At 54.7% G+C, this 17,921-nt stretch overlaps 3 protein-coding genes across 7 annotated transcripts in view; 2 read left to right on the forward strand and 1 right to left on the reverse strand.

Annotated features, from left to right (window-relative positions):
* VPS35L (VPS35 endosomal protein sorting factor like) overlaps nucleotides 1-3,408 on the forward strand; it is a 66,368-nt gene extending 62,960 nt beyond the window's left edge. For all 5 annotated transcript variants that reach the window (XM_040973291.1, XM_040973292.1, XM_040973293.1 and 2 more), the window contains 2 exons: nucleotides 2,403-2,549; nucleotides 3,124-3,408. In XM_040973291.1, coding sequence (XP_040829225.1) covers nucleotides 2,403-2,549; nucleotides 3,124-3,222 — 246 coding nt within the window. In that variant the 3' untranslated portion in view covers nucleotides 3,223-3,408. The remainder of the gene's footprint in view (nucleotides 1-2,402; nucleotides 2,550-3,123) is intronic.
* Nucleotides 3,409-3,544: 136 nt separating this feature from the next.
* Nucleotides 3,545-14,018, reverse strand: KNOP1 (lysine rich nucleolar protein 1). Its single transcript, XM_040973296.1, has 5 exons — nucleotides 13,975-14,018; nucleotides 9,807-10,735; nucleotides 6,958-7,026; nucleotides 5,816-5,887; nucleotides 3,545-5,141 (listed from the first exon to the last, which is right to left on the reverse strand). The coding sequence occupies exons 2-5, from the start codon at nucleotides 10,731-10,733 to the stop codon at nucleotides 4,830-4,832; spliced, it is 1,380 nt and encodes a 459-aa protein (XP_040829230.1). The 5' UTR covers nucleotides 10,734-10,735; nucleotides 13,975-14,018; the 3' UTR covers nucleotides 3,545-4,829.
* Nucleotides 14,019-14,123: 105 nt separating this feature from the next.
* The window catches only part of IQCK (IQ motif containing K), a 75,488-nt gene continuing 71,690 nt past the window's right edge, over nucleotides 14,124-17,921 (forward strand). The window contains exon 1 of the mRNA XM_040973725.1: nucleotides 14,124-14,313. Within this exon, the coding sequence (XP_040829659.1) occupies nucleotides 14,124-14,313 (190 nt within the window). The remainder of the gene's footprint in view (nucleotides 14,314-17,921) is intronic.

Consider the following 17,921-nt stretch of genomic DNA (forward strand, 5'->3'; position numbering starts at 1 on the left):
TTTCTAGGCTTTGTTCGAGTGACACGTTCATGTGTAAGCCATTCACCCCATGCCCTAGGGCCTGAGCTCCTGCCATTTGCTCTGCCTGGCCTGCACCTGCCCTGGGCTTCCCCCAGCCATGCCTTCCTGGTCATTCGGATAACCACCGTTGTACCCCCTATGAGATCAATTTTATTCTAGACTATTACGCATCAATCAGAAACAAAATCTTAGAAGTACCTCCCAGGACAGGCCTTCCCAGATGCCATTATCTCCAGCACACCTCGTGCATGCAGCACTTAGTCACAGTGGTCCACAATGTTGTGTGTGTCAGCTTGTCTGTGGCTGGTTCCTTCCCACTCAGCTTCCTACGGAAGCCCCATGGGAGCAGGCATCTCCTGGCTCTCCAAGACTAGCCTGGGTGGGCGCAGCATGCATAACAGACAGGCACAAGGAGCCTGGGGGATGAAGGTGCTGGTCGTTGAAAAGGAGAGGCTCAGAGCCCCAGGGCTCCCCTGATTACGGCCAACCCAGCTGCCCCAGCCGCCCCAGCCCTTCGCGTATGACTGTCAGGAGGTAGCCTGTTTCTCCGGTGATGTGCATTCGGTGTAGTGTTGCGATGTCTGTGACAGTTCCTGTACACTTTACAGACCAGGGAGCTGAATCCTAGAGTGGCAGCGGTTGGTCGACTGTGGTCAAGGTGACTCTTTAGAACCCCCATTTATCTACAAAATGGGCTCTTAGGTGTCACATCTTTTGCATTTCCAGAGTGGGTTTTTCCTAGTCTCCTTATGCACAGTTGATTAGTTGATTTCAAGGTTGTTTCCAAACAGGACAACCCAATTCACTACCAGGTTCCTTTCCCAAGTCTGTGGTGACCTTGGTTTGCACTTGGTGTAGTTTTAGCCTGAGTGTGGGCCCTCGTCAAGCTGGGCTGAGACAGCCATTTGTGCTGACATGGGTGTGGCTCTATTCTGTGGTTCACGGCTGGTGGCTTCCTGGACAAGGTGAAGTTGGGGGAGGTGATTGCACACTAAGAGTTAAGTGTGGCTGCCCTGTCTGTCTGCATTTCCCCCCCTCCCCCCCGGGTCGCCTGGGGCCCAGTGTCCCGCCTCAGCAGGCTTTCCCTGGATGTGCACTTCCCTACTCTGCCGGAAGCTGTGATTGCGACTGCTTTGTGATACCCACCTAAAGACACACACACACACAACCATGCCCTGTGGTAGTTAGACAAGTGCTAGCGAGAATGGGCTTTCTGCAGTGACCTCTGCCAAGTTCAGGGGGTGCTGCCTGAAGGGGTGCTGCCTTAGGGTTTGCAGAGACTTGGGTGTCCAGCTGAAATTGCAGAACTGCTGCCACGTCGGACCTGCATCACCTAACAACACCCTCTTCTAGGAAGGGACAGGTTTGTGTGTCTGGGGACAGGTTCATGTGGGGCGGGCACTTGGCTGTCCAAGGAACTAGAATCCCCATCAGGAAGGCTCAGCGCTGGGAGACAGGCTGGGAGCAGGGCTCGGGCCTGGTCTCTGCCAGGGGGTGCTCCCCTGCATTGGGACGTGGTGGCTAGCTTCCTCACCTCTGAGAACAGACTCTCCTGTTTGTCTCACTCTTGGCTGTGACAAGACACTTGCAGACAGAGCTTTTCAGGGTCAAATGCTTCTGGGAAGCCAGGGAAATGGTTAGATGTGGTGTTCCTCGTTCTGCTTCTGTGCGGTGAAAAGTCTTCTCTCGCGGAGGTTCTGTTGGTGGGACCTGGAAGAACTCTTTCTCAGAGCTTCCAGAATCCAGCAGCAGCTAGCCCGTCCTGTTGTCTGATGAGGGCAAGCTTCTGACAGAATCTGCGGGGACAGCCTCCCAAGTGGGCACAAGTGCAGTGTGTGCCAGGGAGCTGAGCAGATGGGCATTCCGGAGGGGTCAGCTGGGACCACCCAGCAAGGGCCCTGGGGCACTGGGCTTACCCATATCTGGGGTGGATCTGACTTGGCCCCAGGACTTCCTGGAACTGCAGGTGGCCATGTGCTTTTATCAATTTGGGCAGGGGGAAGGGAGTTGTATCCCTTCTCCAAGTTTTTCCCTTTCCTTTTGTTCCTGTTTAAAGCTGGGGTTTCAGTGTGGTCTACCTGAAATTTTGGCTCAACCATTTTTGGCGAGGTGCTTCTCTGGAGAGGCTCAGTGGCCTCAGCCAAGTGTGAGGGGGGAGAACATTTTGTCGTGGGTAATGACCCTGTGGGGGAGACCCAGAGCTCACCATGCATGGTCTAATCCTCACCCTGCGAGGAAGGACCTTTCTCTCAGTCTGCAGGTACAGCAGCAGCTTGGCAGTTGACCTTTGAACCCACCTGTGACCTTCTGGACGCAAGGATGTCCATGGCACCTGCTGGGCCAGGGCCCAGGCTGTGATGTGACCGTGTCTTCTCTTACAGGCCCTGAAGCGCCAGAGCTTGCTGGGCCTCTCCTTCTTCAACAGCATCCTGGCCCATGGGGACCTGCGCAACAACAAACTGAACCAGCTCTCAGTCAACCTGTGGCACCTGGCGCAGAGGCACGGCTGTGCAGACACCAGGACCATGGTGAGACACTCAGGGGCGGGGGTTGGACTTCAACCCGTCTCCCCAGAACCCTGCAAGGCTATTTCCTAATGCTAATTTTCCCCTTTAGAAAAATCATGCAAAAACATCGGTCGGGGTCACTCCCAAATACGATTTTTTTTTTTTAAAAAAGAGATTTATTTGAAGGTTATAGAGGCAGAGAGCTCTTCAGTCCACTGGTTTACCCCTCACCCCGCCCCCCCCCATGGCTGCGACAGTCAGGAACTGGAACTCTTTCTAGGCCTCCTAGGTGGGTGTGGCAGGAGCCTAGGCTATATTCTTGATGCCTTTCACCTTAGTGGGGAACTGGGACAGAAGTAGAGCAGCTGGGGCTCCAACTTGCATTCATATGGGGTGTTGGTATTGCAGGTGCAGCTTAACTTGCCACATATCCTGATTTTATGGACAGGTTACACTTTTAGGACTGACTTCCTTTTTCTCATCCTTCAAGAGACTCCCTCCTCCTCTCGGCAGTGTGAGCGCCCTAATGGCTGCTCCTCCGTAGTAGCCTTGGGCACCCAGGACTGGAGGGCACACAGGTCTCTTATCCTTCTAGGTGAAAACCCTGGACTACATCAAGAGGCGAAGCAAACAGCCGGACATGAGCCACCTGACAGAGCTGGCCCTCAGGCTGCCCCTGCAGACCAGGACCTGACTGGGGAGCCCAGGAGGCCGGTGCTACAGGCCCAGAGACCTGAACTATTATATAAGGCCCTGGACTTCGGGGCTTTCACTTTTACATATATGCAAATTGGGCTAAGACGTGGCTTCTGCCCAGTTTTCCTGACAGTGAGGAAGTGGGGCTTGTCGCGCAATAAAGATAATCGCCCTCTCCGTCCCAGAACATCGGAGTGTTTCTTTGCATGAGTGGCCTTCGTCACCTGCAAGAGCTCCAGAGGATGGTCACGTGGGCCTTTACCGAGCCGGAAGTCCATGGATGCAGGTAAAATACCTTTCTTTTCTGGGGGTGTTTGTAGCTTCATAGCTTAGGAGAGCTTTGAAGTGCCACTGTGCCAGACCTGTTCAGTTACACTTTGTATACAAAAGGTAAGTCTAGACTGGCAGGTAAGGGGTTCGCGCACAGCTCCCTACGCTGGGACCACAGTGGGTCCGACAGGACATACGGATGCTGGGAGTGTACCGCACTGTGTCCTTGACCACTGGTGTTGTGTGACTACATCTGAATGCATGTGCCAAATTCAAACAGCACACACTTCCAGGTACTCTTCTGCCACCTGGTTCTTGTCACTTTGAATGCCTAAGAACGTTACTATCGATGGGTGGGTGATTCACAACCTAGAACCTACTATGTGTGAAACTGTATCCAAGTTGTGGGTCTGGGTTACTGCCTCCTACCCGGGGTGTTGCTCCTGCCAGCCTGTAGGAGCTCTCCTCGATCAGCTACTCCAGCTCAATTTCCAGGCTGTTTAGGTCTGGGCTGTCAGAAGGAGATATTTGAGAAATGTGATATTTTTCCAACAGGAACCTGTACTTTGGGACAGAAAAAGCTCTAAAGGATTAGAAAGTGGTTTAGCAGCACCTGGAGCCCCTGAGGTTTGCTGTGGAGTCTTGGCTGACACACTGGAATCAGGGGTCGTGCACTGCCACCTGCGGCTCCTGGAATCTGCCAGGAGTTCATTGCCCAGCTCCCCAGAGCAGAGGAAGCTCTGCCATGGCTGCTTGGGCTCTGCCTACAGCTTCTGTAAGCAAGGGAAGGGCTGAGGTCACTTGGTGTTCCCCTGACTTATCACCAGCAATCCACTTCCTGCTAGGACACAGACCTGCTGTGCTGAACTAGTCCCCACAACCACAAAGAAACTTCCGTCCTTACTTGGTGAGTATTCTGGGGACAGTCAGAGTCAGAACAGTGACCTGGGGCCTGAGGGACAGAAATACCCTCTGGCAATTTTATTCCTGAACCTTAGCCCCATCTTACAGATGGGGTGGCTAAGAAAGCAGCACCCATTTCATAATTGTGATCATCAACATAAAACACTTTGGTACGGGCCTGGCCCATGCTCAGCCCCCTCAGTAAGTCCAAGGAGGGTGGGGCCGTTGAGCAGGACAGGAGAGTGGGTCACTCACCATTTGCGTGGTTCTGGAGACCTGTGCCACCCCCACCTGATCCGTGCACACGTGGTCAGCCTTAACCCTCACAGGTCAGTGTGTGAGCGGTGCCAACTGCTGGGTGGCTTTCCTTCCCGAGACAGACTGAGCTAATAAACGCAACATGGGCTGGGCTGGGGAACTAGAGACCAGGGTTTAATCGTCCAACTTGACTGACTTGGATGCGTTCCTGTCGATGTAGAAGATTTTGTCCTGGGTGGTGGGGAAGCCGAGGCCGGCCCCCCGGCTGTGCTTCCAGCTCATGGCCCGGTCGTAGTCCCGCTGCAGACCCTGCTGCAGCTTCTCTGCTGCCTTCTTGCTGAGCGCCATGTTGGGCCTCCCGAGCATGCTAGGGGGCTGGCTCAAGGAGGGGGATGGCTTCTTAAAGCCACCCATGAGTTTGAGAAATTTCAGCTTCTGTTCCTCGCTTTCAAACCCGGCGGTATCCCACTGGCCAAACTGTGTTCCCTGTGGGAGAGAGCAGGGTCGGTTACCTTTCTAGGTTGTCCTGGCCCTGCCGGGGAGGCCAGTGATGATGGAAGTGAATGCTGAGTTCCAAGGGTCAGCACTAACCAGCTCTCACAGCGGTCATCAGACTCAGCCCTGGAACCCCAGAATCAGGGCAGGTCCCCACTGGTGCCTGTGTGCCCTGCCCTACACAACACCTCATCACTCCCCATAGCTTATCCCACCACCCCTCCCTGTACCTCACCTCCCCAGGCAGCAGCTTCTGACCAGCCACTCGGGCAGGTCTGGGTGACCCCTTCTTGCCCCAGCATGCATCCCATCTTCCAGCTCTGGAAGTGGGCTTGGAGAGGGCATGTTACCTGCCCAGGTCTGACCCCCTTGGTAGTGCCGGTGCTGGGTGGACGCTGCTCTCTAGAATCCAGAGGCAGAAAGGAGGCAAGGGCCTCTCCTCCCTCCACGTGCCAGCCTTGTTGCACACTTACCGCAGCTGCTCTCTGCTAACTGAAATGACTGTCCCTTCCTGATGGGAGTGACGCCCCACAGTCCCAGCCCAGCTCTGGGAACTTCCCTCTCATGCTTGATCTTGAAACCAGTCCTCCGAGCCTGGCCCTCTGGCAGCCTTCCATGGGCTCCAGGCGCACGTCACTGCGCAGAGCCCCTGCGTCACAACTCACCGTCCTTGTTTCTGAAGCTTCTGTCTTGCCCGACTCCCGATCGATCTCTTCTTGCAAAGCTTTTCGTCTCACCTGAGCAGAGACAGAAGGGAGATGTGCATGCTGTCTTATGAGGGTAAGGCCAAGGAAGCAGAAGGTCGTGTGGCTTCTCTGCTACCTGTCAGTCCTGAGCCTGAGTGGGAAGATGAGTTTGGCAGCCAGGGCTGGGCCAAAGCCAGGATTTTCCATTCAGGTCTCCTATGTGGGTGCAAGGATGCAAATATTTGACCCTTCCCTGAGGCCTCCCAGCTACACCTGGTCCCCAGGGCCATCTGAACTGCTAGGCCTAAACCTGCCTTTTGTATTTCAAACTGTTTCTAAAACCCATCCTGGCAGGGGGTGGGTCAGCACTGTAGTGTTAACAGGTTAAGCCGCCACCTGCAATGCCAGCATGCCATCGGCCTTGGGTCCAGCTCCCTGCTAATGCACTGGATGGCACCTATACCCACCTGGGAGACCTCAAGGAAGCTCCTGGCTCCAGTCTGGTCCACCCATGGCTATTACAGTCATTTGGAGAGCAAAGTAGGGAGAGAGATTCTATCTGCTAAATAACTCTTCTTTATTTGAAAGGCAATCTTAAACCAGAGCTACTCTGAGTGAAACCTTCCCCGAAGCCAAGTCCTGCCTTCTCCTTGCCTAGCGAGAAGACGGTGGAGTCAAGCAGAGGCTCTGTGGACCCCAGACTGCATGAAGCAGCTGTGGGGCCCTGGCCTAGTTATCCCCAGAGCAGGGTGTGGGAGAAACGGAAGCGTCCGTCCAGAGCCTACCAGAGCATCAGGCACGGCAACAGCGTGGCACAGTGGGCTAATTCCATAGGGACAATGGCTCCTGTCCCCACTACTGTTTCCTACCCAACTCTGTGTTAATGTGCCTGGGCAAGCCGTGGAAGGTGACCCAAATACAGCCTGCCACCTGGATGGGAGACCAGGGTGGAGGAGTTAGAGGTTTTGGCTTCAGCCTGTTGGCTGTGTGCTTATTTAGAGAATGAGCCTACAGAAGTAAACTGCTCCCCACATCCTCAAATCTGCCTTTCAAATAAATTCTTCAAACTAATCCCAGAAAGTTGTATCTGTAAGAGATCTGGACGTGAGAGCAGGCTCTACCTGGTCTATGTGTGCCTCGTCCGTGTTGCCCAACTTCACCAACACCACCTCCAAGTCCGTGTCTGGCTCCTGCAGAGGACAGAAGCGGGGGAGAGGGGGTGGTGGTGTGAGCATACAATGAGCAGGTGAGATCACAGTGACGTCCAGGTCAGACCCCAGACCATGGCATTTCCCCCTCCCCACCATGTCTGGCAGAGGGAGATGGGCTCAGAGGAAAGGAGACTGCCACCAGCCACCCCAGAGTCCAAGTGAGGATTCCTAACTCGGGGCCTGCTAGGCAACCTCTCTGACTGCAAGGGGACACATCACCTCACATGGTGACCCCAAGGGAGCCAGAGGCAGCCAAACTCACCCAGCTCACTCTCTGACACAGCCACCTCCGAGTCCTGCCCTCCAAGGTTCTAACTTCTGCTTCCCCACTATAGCCAGGGTAAACCCGGACCATGCCACCACAGTTCCAGGACCAGTCAGGGGACCCCCAACTCATTTGTATGAAAATCTAGCCTAGGGCTGGCATTGTGGTGTAACAGCTAAGCCCCTGCCTACGGTGCCAGCATCTTTATGAGCATTGGTTTGAGTCTTGGCTGCTCTACCTCAATCCAGCCGCTTCTAATATGCTCAGGAAGGCAGTGGAAGATGGCCTAAGTGTCTGCTACCCATGTAGAACTTCTGGCTTCAGCCTGGTCCAACAGTGTGTGTCGTGGCCATTTGGGAAGCAAACCAGTGGATAGAAATCCTCCCCCGTAACTCTGCCCTTCAAACATATTAAATAAACCTTCAGGTAAAAAACCATACAGCCTTCTCCTGGCCCCTCGTTGTCCCTGTCATGGCTCACCCAGTTCTTATCACCCAACCTTCTTCCTTCCTCCCCGGGCCTCTGGAAGGCCACAACCCCTGCAGGGTCAGCCAAGGCCCACACGGGTTCCAGCTTCCAAGCGGCATTCCCTCTGCCCCTGCCTTGGCCGTGCCCATGCCAGCCACTCTTGCTGGTCTCAGCCCCCACACCCCTTCCAGAATCAGGCTGCAGGCTGGCCACAGTCCCTGGTCTTCCCACACTTACCACCGCTGATATCCCACACGGCCCTGCACTCCCATCAGCCATCTCCGCAACCGGAACATGTGCATGTGTCTGCCAGATTTAGTGGGCTGCTCTCAACACAGAGCAACCCCGTCATGGAGATGGCAAACAAGGGGTATGCCTGTCCCCTAGGTCATGGCAGAAGAGCTGCTAGACTCGAGTGAGGGGAACCCCAGTGATGGAAGCCCAGCTCCCATCCAAGTTTCTGAAGCATGGAAAATTTGGGTACAACAAGACTAAGCAAGTGACTGGGGCAAAGCTAGGAAGAAACCCTGTGACTGAAGCCACTTCCGCTAGGCCCTAACAGGGCAGCCATCCGTGCCCTCAGCCATACAGGGTTGAGCCCAGTGCAAACCACACACACTGCGCCCCGTCTCGGTAGGGTGCAGTTCCTGGGTCAGGCATGCCGCTCTGAGGTGTCCAGCACATACCTGCCAACAGTGGACAGGGCCCCTGGCCACTTAGTACTGAGCTGGGAGGAGAACCCAGGGTGTGTCCTGTCTGCTGCACTTCCCATCCAATGGCCTGAGAAAAGCAGGGAAGATGGTCCGAGTCCTTGGGCCCCTGCACTCCCAAGGGAGACATGGGAGAAGCTCCTGGCTTTGGCCTGGCCTAGCGCCAGTTGTAGCAGACATTTGGGGAGTGAACCAGTGGATGAAAGATCTGTTTCCTTCCAACTCTGCCCCTCCACCCCGCACCACCACCTCTGCCTTTCAAATGAGTCAATTTAAAAAGAGACAGGGTTGGGGAGAGAAAGAAAAGGGCAAAACCCAAAGGGCAGAAGCCAGGCTAGCCGGATTTGAATCCCAGCGTGCCTCCTGCTGGCAGGGTACGGAATTTCCTGGAGCATGAGGACATCAGACAGTGAGGAGGGAACAGGAAAGCAGCAGCGAGTGTGGTCAGCACTATCGCATTCAAACAGTGCCCAGCACCAGCAACTGACCCGATAGGTAATTGCTGGGAGGACACATACACTGCACACACAGGAATGACAGCTTGCTCCGCCACTCCAGGGGGCCTGTCCCAAGGAAGACACTGCCATCACCAGGCCCCCACCTTCTCCTGAAAGGCGCACCCTGCCTCCTCCTCTGAAATCAGCTTGCCTGGCAGCAGACAGCAGGTTCAGCTGAGGCTGACATCCCCGGTGTCCCACACCTGGCAGGGGAGCAAGGCTTCTAGAACAATGAGAACAATGACCTAACCGGGGTCTCCAGGTCTGTGGCTTCAGAGGTGCCCCCACTGCCTCCTTAGGGAGACCTCTAGAGCCATGAGACCAGCTTGCTCTGGGGTCGAGGCGAGACCAGGACTAAAACCAAGAGAGGAAAAGCACGAAGCCCAGAGTTGAGGAGGGAATCGTTCCAGGCACCTGTGCAGTGTGCCGAGCTCAGTGAGCTCCCAGAGCTACTGGTCCCCCTTGGGATTTGAACTCTTCGGTTCCCGAGCTTCGGACAGCAGGTGACACAGCCCAGGAAGCAAGGGATTTGGCCAAAACCTGGGACCTTGTCCAGTTTCCAAGGGCAAACAGTGGAAACTCGGGGAGTTGCGGCAGCAAGAGAGCCCTGGATCACCACGACTCTATCGTGAGCCCCTGCATCCGGCCATACCTGAGGTTGGCACATCACAACCCTGCTCATGACACAGGGCCACAAACCCCTTTTCTGGCAGCAGTCAAGTCTCCTCAGGGCTCCACGTGCCCATGTGGATGCCAACATGCACCTGCCTTCCCGGTCCCACTCCAAGACTGAGCCCATTTTGGCAGAGGGATCTTTACCTCCTCGCAAAGGTCTCCGGCCCCCTCGCTCTCTTTCCGCTTCTTCTTCTTCTTTTTTGGAGCTGGCTCCTCCGTGACGGGCTGCTGCTCCACCTGCTTCTTCGACTTGCTCTTCTTCTTTACCGGGACCTTGGGGCCATCTCCTATGGGGATGTACTCTGGGGCATCGAGCAGGACCAGCTTCTTTTTGCTGCCTTTCCTAGGGCTGTTCTCCCAGGACCTGGCCGGTTGGCACTGGCCGAGAAGGTCGTCTCCCTCCTGGTGGATTTTCTTCTTCTTCTTGACCTTCGCATGATGCTCCCGGGGGCTCTCCGGCTTCCGCTTCTGAGTGAGGGCTGCCTGCTCCTCCACCGAGCACCTGAACAGTGCATCTTCCACCTCCGAGAACCACGGGTCCTGGACCGCGAAGGGGCCGAGCTCCTGCGTCTTTTTCTCCTTCTTGTGCTTTTTGGGCTTCCTGCCCAGTCTGGTTGCCTCCTCGCCCTGTTCAGGGTCTGGGGAAATCTTGACCTTTAGGCCATGGGCCACGGTCAGAGGCACCAAGGACTTCTTCCTCTTCTTCTTCTCCTCCTCCTCCTCCTCCCTGCTGAGGGGCTCCAAGTGGCTGGGTGACAGTTTCCTGGGGCTCAGGGACTTCTTCGCCCGTCGGGCCTGCAACGTGACCTCAGGGTCCAGGCGATCCTCACCCAAGGTGTGGCTCTTCTTTTTTTTCTTCTTCTTCACCAGCGGCACCTCAGCCACCTGTCCCGGAACCGTGGTCTTGGGAGGGGAGGTGGTCCTCCGTGGAGACATAGCCATGAAGTAAGCATCATGGCGTAGAGCCGAATAATCAGTCTCTGCCTCTTTAACCAGCTTCTTTTTCTTTTTCTTCTTCTTTTTCTCTGGGAACTCAAGGCCCAGGTCTATTTTGGGAGTCTTGTTGATCATCCCTACCAAAAAAAAAGATACAGGTTACCCTGGCTTCATTCCTATTAAAGCATCACCAAAAGCTAAATTTCTTTTTTTTTTTTTTTTTTAATTTTTTTTTATTTTTATTATTTTTTCATTGGAAAGGCGGATATACAGAGAGGAGAGACAGAGAGGAAGATCTTCCATCCGATGATTCACTCCCCAAGTGAGCGCAGCGGGCCGATACCATGCCGATCCGAAGCCAGGAGCCTCCTCAGGGTCTCCCACGCGGGTGCAGGTTCCCAAAGCCTTGGGCCGTCCTCGACTGCCTTCCCAGGCCACAGGCAGGGAGCTGGAAGGGAAGGGGGCTGCCGGGATTAGAACCGGCGCCCATATGGGACCCCGGGCGTGCAAGGCGAGGACCTTTAACCACTTGCGCCACCGTGCCGGGCCCAGCTAAATTTCTTTAAGACTATAATCTGAAAGGATTATAAGGAAAAAGTAAGGAGAATGGCCATAGGTCCTTTGGTGCAAAGCAAAGCCAAGACAGGAGTGTACATTCAAAGCAGTTTTAGGTTCAACTCCAAGCTGCTTTCTTCCCTAACCTTGGGAGCCAGCGTTGTGGCACACTGGGTTAAGCTGCCATCGGCAACACTGCCATCCCACATCCGAGTGCCAATTCTAATCCTAGTTGCACTGCTTCCAATCCAGCTCCCATGCCTGCTGACGGGTCTGGGAAGGCAGCAGAAGATGGCCCAAATGCTTGGGCCCCTTTCCCCCACGTGAGAGACCCAGATGGGAGTTCTGATCTCTTGGCTTAGCCCTGGTCCAGCTCCGGCCACTGTGGCCATCTGGGCAGTGCATTAGCAGAAGGAATGCCAGTCTCTCCTCTTTAAATCGAAAAAGCTACAGTGAGAGGAGAGTGCTCCTCCCTCTCCTGGTTCACTTCCCAAATGGCCACCTGCTGAAGCCAGGAGCTTCTTTCTGGTCTCCCACGTGGGTGTGGGAATCCAAGGACTTGGGCTACCCTCTGCTGCTTTCCCAGGCCATAACCAGGGAGCTAGATCAAAAGTGGAGCAGCTGGGATACAGACCAGCACACATATGGTATGCTGACATGGCAAGTGGAGGCTTGCCCTGATATGCCCTGATGCTGGCCCAATAAATAACTCTTTAAAAAAAAGATGTGGGATGATATTATGGCATAGCACAAATTAAGCCTCTGCCTGCTATGCCAGCATCCCATATGAGCACTGGTTTGAGTCCTGGCTGCTCCACTGTTGTGCCTGGGAAAGCAACTGAGGATGGCCTAACTGCTTAGGCCCCTGCACCCACATGGGGGACCCAGAAGAAGCTCCTAGCTCCTGGCTTTGCTCTGGCCCAACTCTGGTTAATGCAGCCATTTGGGGAGTGTAGTAGCAGATGAAAGATTCTATCCTTCTTTCCATCCTTTCAAGTAAAACAAGAAAAAAACAAACAAACAAAAAAGCCACCTGCTCTCCCTAAGCGTCAAGGTTCTCATCTGGAATACTGGGGGCCGGGGGCGGGGGGGGAGGAAGAGGGGAACAGGCCGCTAACAACAACTTTCTCAAAGAGGCAATGAAAACAGCAAGTGGGAAAATTCACGCAAGTATGTTGTGTGAACATTGCTGATTCCTTTGCCTAAGTCACTAAACCTCCAAGTGGGGGCCAGGCACTGAGGACACACCATCATCAGGGCAGACAGCCGAGCAGGCTGCGGCACACAGTAATCCAGGGCCAGCCCAGTTGGCTGACTCCCACCAGAGGCTCCTGCCGTAGTGATGAGCGTCGCCACCTGCACCGCGAGTGGCCCTCTGACTTGCCCTCCTGTGGGCTAACAAGAGCTGAAGGAGGTAATGGTGAGAGGCCCCAGCTGCGACCCGAGCAACTGGGGTTCTGATGGCAACCTTGACTTACTCTTGCCACACGGTCATGGCTTTTCTGGGCCTCCCTTTTCCTATCCGTCAGGAGAGAAGGAACCAGTAGCTTTCTCTAGCATCCAGCCAGCTTGCACACCTGTTTCCTGAAGTTTCAGACTGACGACCCACATGCAATGACGGGCAACACCACACAGCAACCTAGCCACTTTCCCTAGTTAAATGGGATGCAGACACCTGCCAGCGAGGACTAGAGCCCTAAGCATGCTTCAGCCACCAGCTACCAGCTCACCTCTCTCATTCATCACCAGCCTAACTTCTGCTGCTTTTCGGGCTAGGGGAACAGGGGACACTCAGGGCAGCCAAGAAACCAGACCTGCAGGCGTGTACGGTGGGTTCAGGGAAGGTTGAGGGCTTCTCCATCCTGCAGCCTCTCGGCTCCAGAGCCCTGGGGGTCCACACTGGCCCTGGTTCACTGGCAGTGTTCACAAGCCAAGTGCATTTACAAGCTACTCCAAAACCAAGGATACACATTCATCATTCACTTCTGCCCTGTCCTGTTTCCCAAAACATGAGCCCACCTCAAGGCCTGGTCGGTTATAAGGGGCTCAGTATGTACTGAAGGAACGCTAAGAGAGAAGAACCACTTTGCCTTCCACCAACAGTCTGTTGTGGGAAAATAAAAGGTATAATGGTTACGACGACACGGGCAGTATAAGCAAGAAAGCAAGGTGATGGAAGGCGTGGAACCCGCCCTACCACTCTCCTGGGAAGTTCTGAAGAACCAGGCTTTGTAGCGTGGGCAGCTGCAGGAGTTGCCGCCAATGAGTGCCTTGAGCTAGCCAAAGTCGCAAGGTTCACCGGATAGGTGGACGCGTACAGGGTCCTGAGGCTGCGGTGCTGTGTGGCCAGGGAGTTAAGAAGACACCGGTGCTAAGGAAGCTGGCCTTAGACCACACACACCTGAGACTAGGGCTCGGGGAAGCAGGGAAGCAGGTGGGCATTAACGGGGCGCTCTCGCGGGGAAGAGGCGCAATCCCGGGAGCCGAGAGCTCCTGCAGGAGGCGAGACCCCAACAAAGGCGCCGCGGGAAGGTGGGGTGCCCCCCTACAATCCCCTTCCGAGCAGCGTGGCTTTCAGCCCCGAAGCGCCCCCATGGCTCGCCTGTGAGGCTCCAAGCGGGGATTCCAACCAGGAAGCCAGTCCCCCGTACGACCTGGCCGGCCCACCGCGGCATGCGGCCAGGGCGGGCGCACACCGCCCATCCGGGAGCGGACCTCGGGGTGTGAGAACCCCGCTTTCCCCCACCGCACAGATCCCCGCTCCCCAAAGCCCGATCTGCAGCCGCCCGCCTTTCGCCAGCATCCCGGCGCCCGTACTCACCTGTCCGCCAAGGGTCTCCGCATCCACGTGAGAGTCTGCACCGCCGCGACCCGGAACTCAACTTCCACTCGCTGACTGGGCCTGGCGAAATCCAGTTCCTTCCGGGTCGCTGGCGGAAGGCGCCTGCGGTTGCTGTGGAAACGGCGTCCATGGCGGCGCTGCGACCCGTCTCCAGCCGCTGCGGCCCGCGCGAGGAGCCCGACGGCTCTGCGGACTCGACGGGCACCTCCCGGACGCCGGTGCTCACCGTGTCGTCTGTGTCGAGCGAGCCGACTGGGTCGCCGGGGCAGGTCACCGAGCCACCGGGGGGCAAAAGCCTGTGGGAACAGATCTGTGAGGGTAGGCGAGGGGGAACTGGTCGACCTGGGTGGGACCGGGGCGCCCACTGTGTGCCAGGCGGCTGACGTCGGGGGGCGGAGGGTGGGCGCTCGGCGCCCCGGGACTGTGAAGCTCGGAGCGGCTGGCTCCGGGTTGCGCCTCCTCTAACTGCGATCTATCAGCGGGGCGAAGGCGAGGGGAACGCTCCCGAAATGGGACTAGAAGTCTGTTGCGGCTCTGCTCCCTCATTTAGTGAACGGAAAAGAATGGCCGAGGCGCGCGGATAGTGGAGAGGGGGGCTCGGATCCGGCAGGTGCCGAGGCCCCACCCACAGATCTTCATGTAGGCGCAGCTGGTGGTCCGCGCCAACCGTGCCCTAGCACCCTCAAACGGAGTGTAGCTTATCTTGCTCTGTGGCCCTTCCAAAGACCTTGGTCTTGAGGGCTTATAACATTCTTCCCTTAGGCTGGCCTAGTTAGGGAATTCCTTCCCCTCTCTGTAAAATGAAACTAACAATGGCACCTGTGGCTCCCTAGGAGGGGTGGGGGGTGGAGGATGGGAGCAGCAAGGTGCCTGATAACAGTTAAGAGCTGAGAGTTCTTAATGAAGTGTGGTGGGTGGGTGGTTTCCCTCCTCAGGTCAAGGGTTGGGATTTTCATTCTGTGGCCACCTGCGCTGCCCAGCCACGGTGCTGTCCAGGCAACCTGCACCATCAGTTGAGGCCACTGGACTCTTGTAGCTATTGAACATTTGAAATGTAGTTAGTACAGTTGAGCTGGATTTTTAATATATTTAAATCACCCTTATGTGGTTAATGGCTGCTAAATTAGACAGTGCAGGTTAGTAAATGTAGAATGGAAAAGAAAATCAGTATACCAGCATACAACAGTAAGTGGAGAAAACAAAGGGAGGGAACATGGAGTGGACGCCTTAAAGGCCTCCTGTGTCAACCTCCGTCAGCTGCTTAGGTCCCTTCTCGACAACGCACTAGAAAGTCCTGCTCCATTTCAGATATTCTCACAGAACTTGCACCCGTGGGTCCCTCCCCCTTGGTGCCATGCCCAGCAGCTAAAAGAACTGAGGGCAAGGCATGGCGGCTGCCTTCTGCCCAGCGCCCTCACCTGACTAAGCCAAGCAAGTGCTTCAGAATACGATTCCCCCGGGCCGTCGTCTAGGCAGGTGCTCAGAATGAGGAGGCTGTTGGACTCACCTCACAGGGCTGGGGGGAGGACCGGATATGGTCATGGACATGAAGGAACCGGCTCAGAGGACTCAATAAATGTAGGTTTTCACCGGCAAGGAAACATGCATTGCATTTTAGAATCCAAGTTGATTTTGATCCAGCTGGCCTGTAGGAAGAAAACCCAGAGTTTTGTTGCTCTCCAAAAATTAAGTTAGCTGATGCCACTTGTAAAGGGACAAGCATTACCCAAGGAAGCCGGTGAGATCTGGAAGACCACGCAAATGGACATGTGATGCTTTCTGTAACCCAGAATAAGCCTTATTCCTCAGCAGTTCACAGATAGCCATGAGTAAATGCAGTGCTTTGCAACAAAAAGCACACCACAGGCTTCCTGGTGATTCTATCTTTGAAGTTATTAAGTGCTACATTCTAGGACCCCTCTGCGTTTAGAAAGTAAGTTACTACAGTGAGTGGCCCTGAAGGCAGCTCAGTGCCTGAGGTCTATGCACAGGGCCTGGTGTAGCACAGTGGGTTCAGCTGCCTGCTTGAGATGCCTGCCTCCCTGTTCTCCCTATCAGCCAGCTTCCTGCTCATCGTCCTGGGAGGCAGTAGACATCAGCTCAGCTGCGTGGGCCCCTGCCACCCATGTGGGAGACCCAGGTGGAGTGCTGGGCTCCTGCCTCTGCCCCGCCCAGGGCTGCCTGCTGTAAGCATTTGGAAAGTCAACTGGCAGACGGAATCAATCACTCTGTTCACCCCTGCTTCTCTCTCTCCTATTGCTTTGCCCTTCAAGCATGGGGTGAACACTTAACCTATGGCCTTCATCCTGCCTGTCTTGCATTCCTCTATGTGCCTAGGTACCTCCTTCTGCGATACTTTATTTGGGAGTAAGTTCTTCGGCTTTCCCCCATCATCTTTCCAGAGACAAGCAAGGGTTTTGTCCTCTCAGAAACACTTGTGTCAGTGAACTTCCCAGCCAAGGCTGCTAGCCAGATCATACTGAGGCCTGTGGCTTAACCTGGGTGAACTCTGGTTTTAGCCAGGCCCTCCGTCAGCTCTTGGCAATGTCCTTGCTTCCTCAGGAACTTGCTCTCACACTCACCGCTTCCACATCTTTACACGTCTTCAGCAGGATCTTCACACACCCTGATCTTTCATCTGAGGGGCAGAAGATAAAAACCCGCTTTGACTCTGTGATTCTCCAGTTCTCTTCCCTACCCAGCCAAGCTTCTGGAAAAGAACCCACAGCTCTTGTTCACAGCCCTCTCACTCCTGCTTTGTTATAGCACCCTGAAGCAGACCGACTCTGCTTCATGTCTCCGAAGAAGAGATGCTCATGCATTCAGCCAACAGGTTCCACCTGCCAGCCGAGGGAACTGCTGTAAACCTCAGGCTCGCTGTGATGGCAGGCACCCCTCCAGATCCCATCAGCGGACCCTGGGTCTCTGGAAATGCCCATATCATCCATTCCACATTCCAAATCCCACTCCCAACATGGGGATCTGTCTTATTCGCTTTCCTGTTAGCATTCTAAGATCCCTAGAGATCCCTCCTGCTTAGTATCTCTGCATCTTCCCAGTCCCAGCTCCAGCAGCTCCTCTCCTGGATAGCCTGCTCCAAAAGCCCTGGATGCAGCTCTCCATGGCAACATGCTTGGCACCTGTGGTCCCTCCCCTCACCACAACATCCATCTCTCCAGCAGCCTTGTGTAACCCCTGGCGTCAGTGCATACCTACCATGTGTTCATCAGGGAAGGGCGGTCCTCTGCAGCCCTTTCACCTTCCTGGTCCATCCTCTCTCATTAAGCCTTCTGTGGGCAAATGCCATTTTAATTGTCTTCATTAGGAACACTCTTAGCTGCAAATAACAGAAAGCTCAGCTCACATCATTCATTTCATTATCTCGAATCCCAGAACCAAGGAGGGGAAGGATTGCAGTTTTGGTCCAAGAGCATTGCTTAGCGTGGCGAAGTGCCAGGCTCTGTCTGCTCATTGCAGAGCCTCGCCTTTGCTGCATTAAATGAGCAGCCACTTTCATTTATTCCTAAATTAATCTCCATCCCTCCTGCACGTAGCATTAAATTCCCCTAATCAATGAATCCCATTTCCAAATCCATTCATTGAAAGATTGTTGAGAAAGCATGGAGGCAACGCTCAGCAATCAGAGGGCACAAATGATGGTACATCAGAATGTTTTAAAAAGCTGAGTGCTTTCCACAAATTCTCTCGAGCCTTTCGATGGAATAGCACCATTCTGTAATCAATTACATCTTTCAAATTGAAACCACGGGGGAAATTCACAAATATGCCAGAGGCTTTCTCAAACACATCAGATGGGCCTGAAGCCAAGATACACTCCCATTCTTCTATGTAAACATTCCCACTGTATCTCTTCTCTGGTTTTGTAGCAATAAAGTTTGTGTCTTTTCCACAGAATTCAAGTAAAC

The sequence above is a fragment of the Ochotona curzoniae genome, unplaced genomic scaffold, assembly GCF_017591425.1.
Source record: "Ochotona curzoniae isolate NIBS_2020 unplaced genomic scaffold, NIBS_Ocur_1.0 contig_2321, whole genome shotgun sequence".
Classification (NCBI taxonomy): domain Eukaryota; kingdom Metazoa; phylum Chordata; class Mammalia; order Lagomorpha; family Ochotonidae; genus Ochotona; species Ochotona curzoniae.

Bases quoted from the DNA above. Each gene is read 5' to 3' on its own strand.
- KNOP1 (XM_040973296.1), bottom strand. From the start codon at position 10,733: ATGATCAACAAGACTCCCAAAATAGACCTGGGCCTTGAGTTCCCAGAG. The intron at 7,027-9,806 runs GTAAAGATCCCT...TGTCCTCTGCAG, and splicing joins CCGGAGACCTTTGCGAGGAG to GAGCCAGACACGGACTTGGA. The intron at 5,888-6,957 runs GTAGAGCCTGCT...GTCTCTGCTCAG, and splicing joins ACGAGGCACACATAGACCAG to GTGAGACGAAAAGCTTTGCA.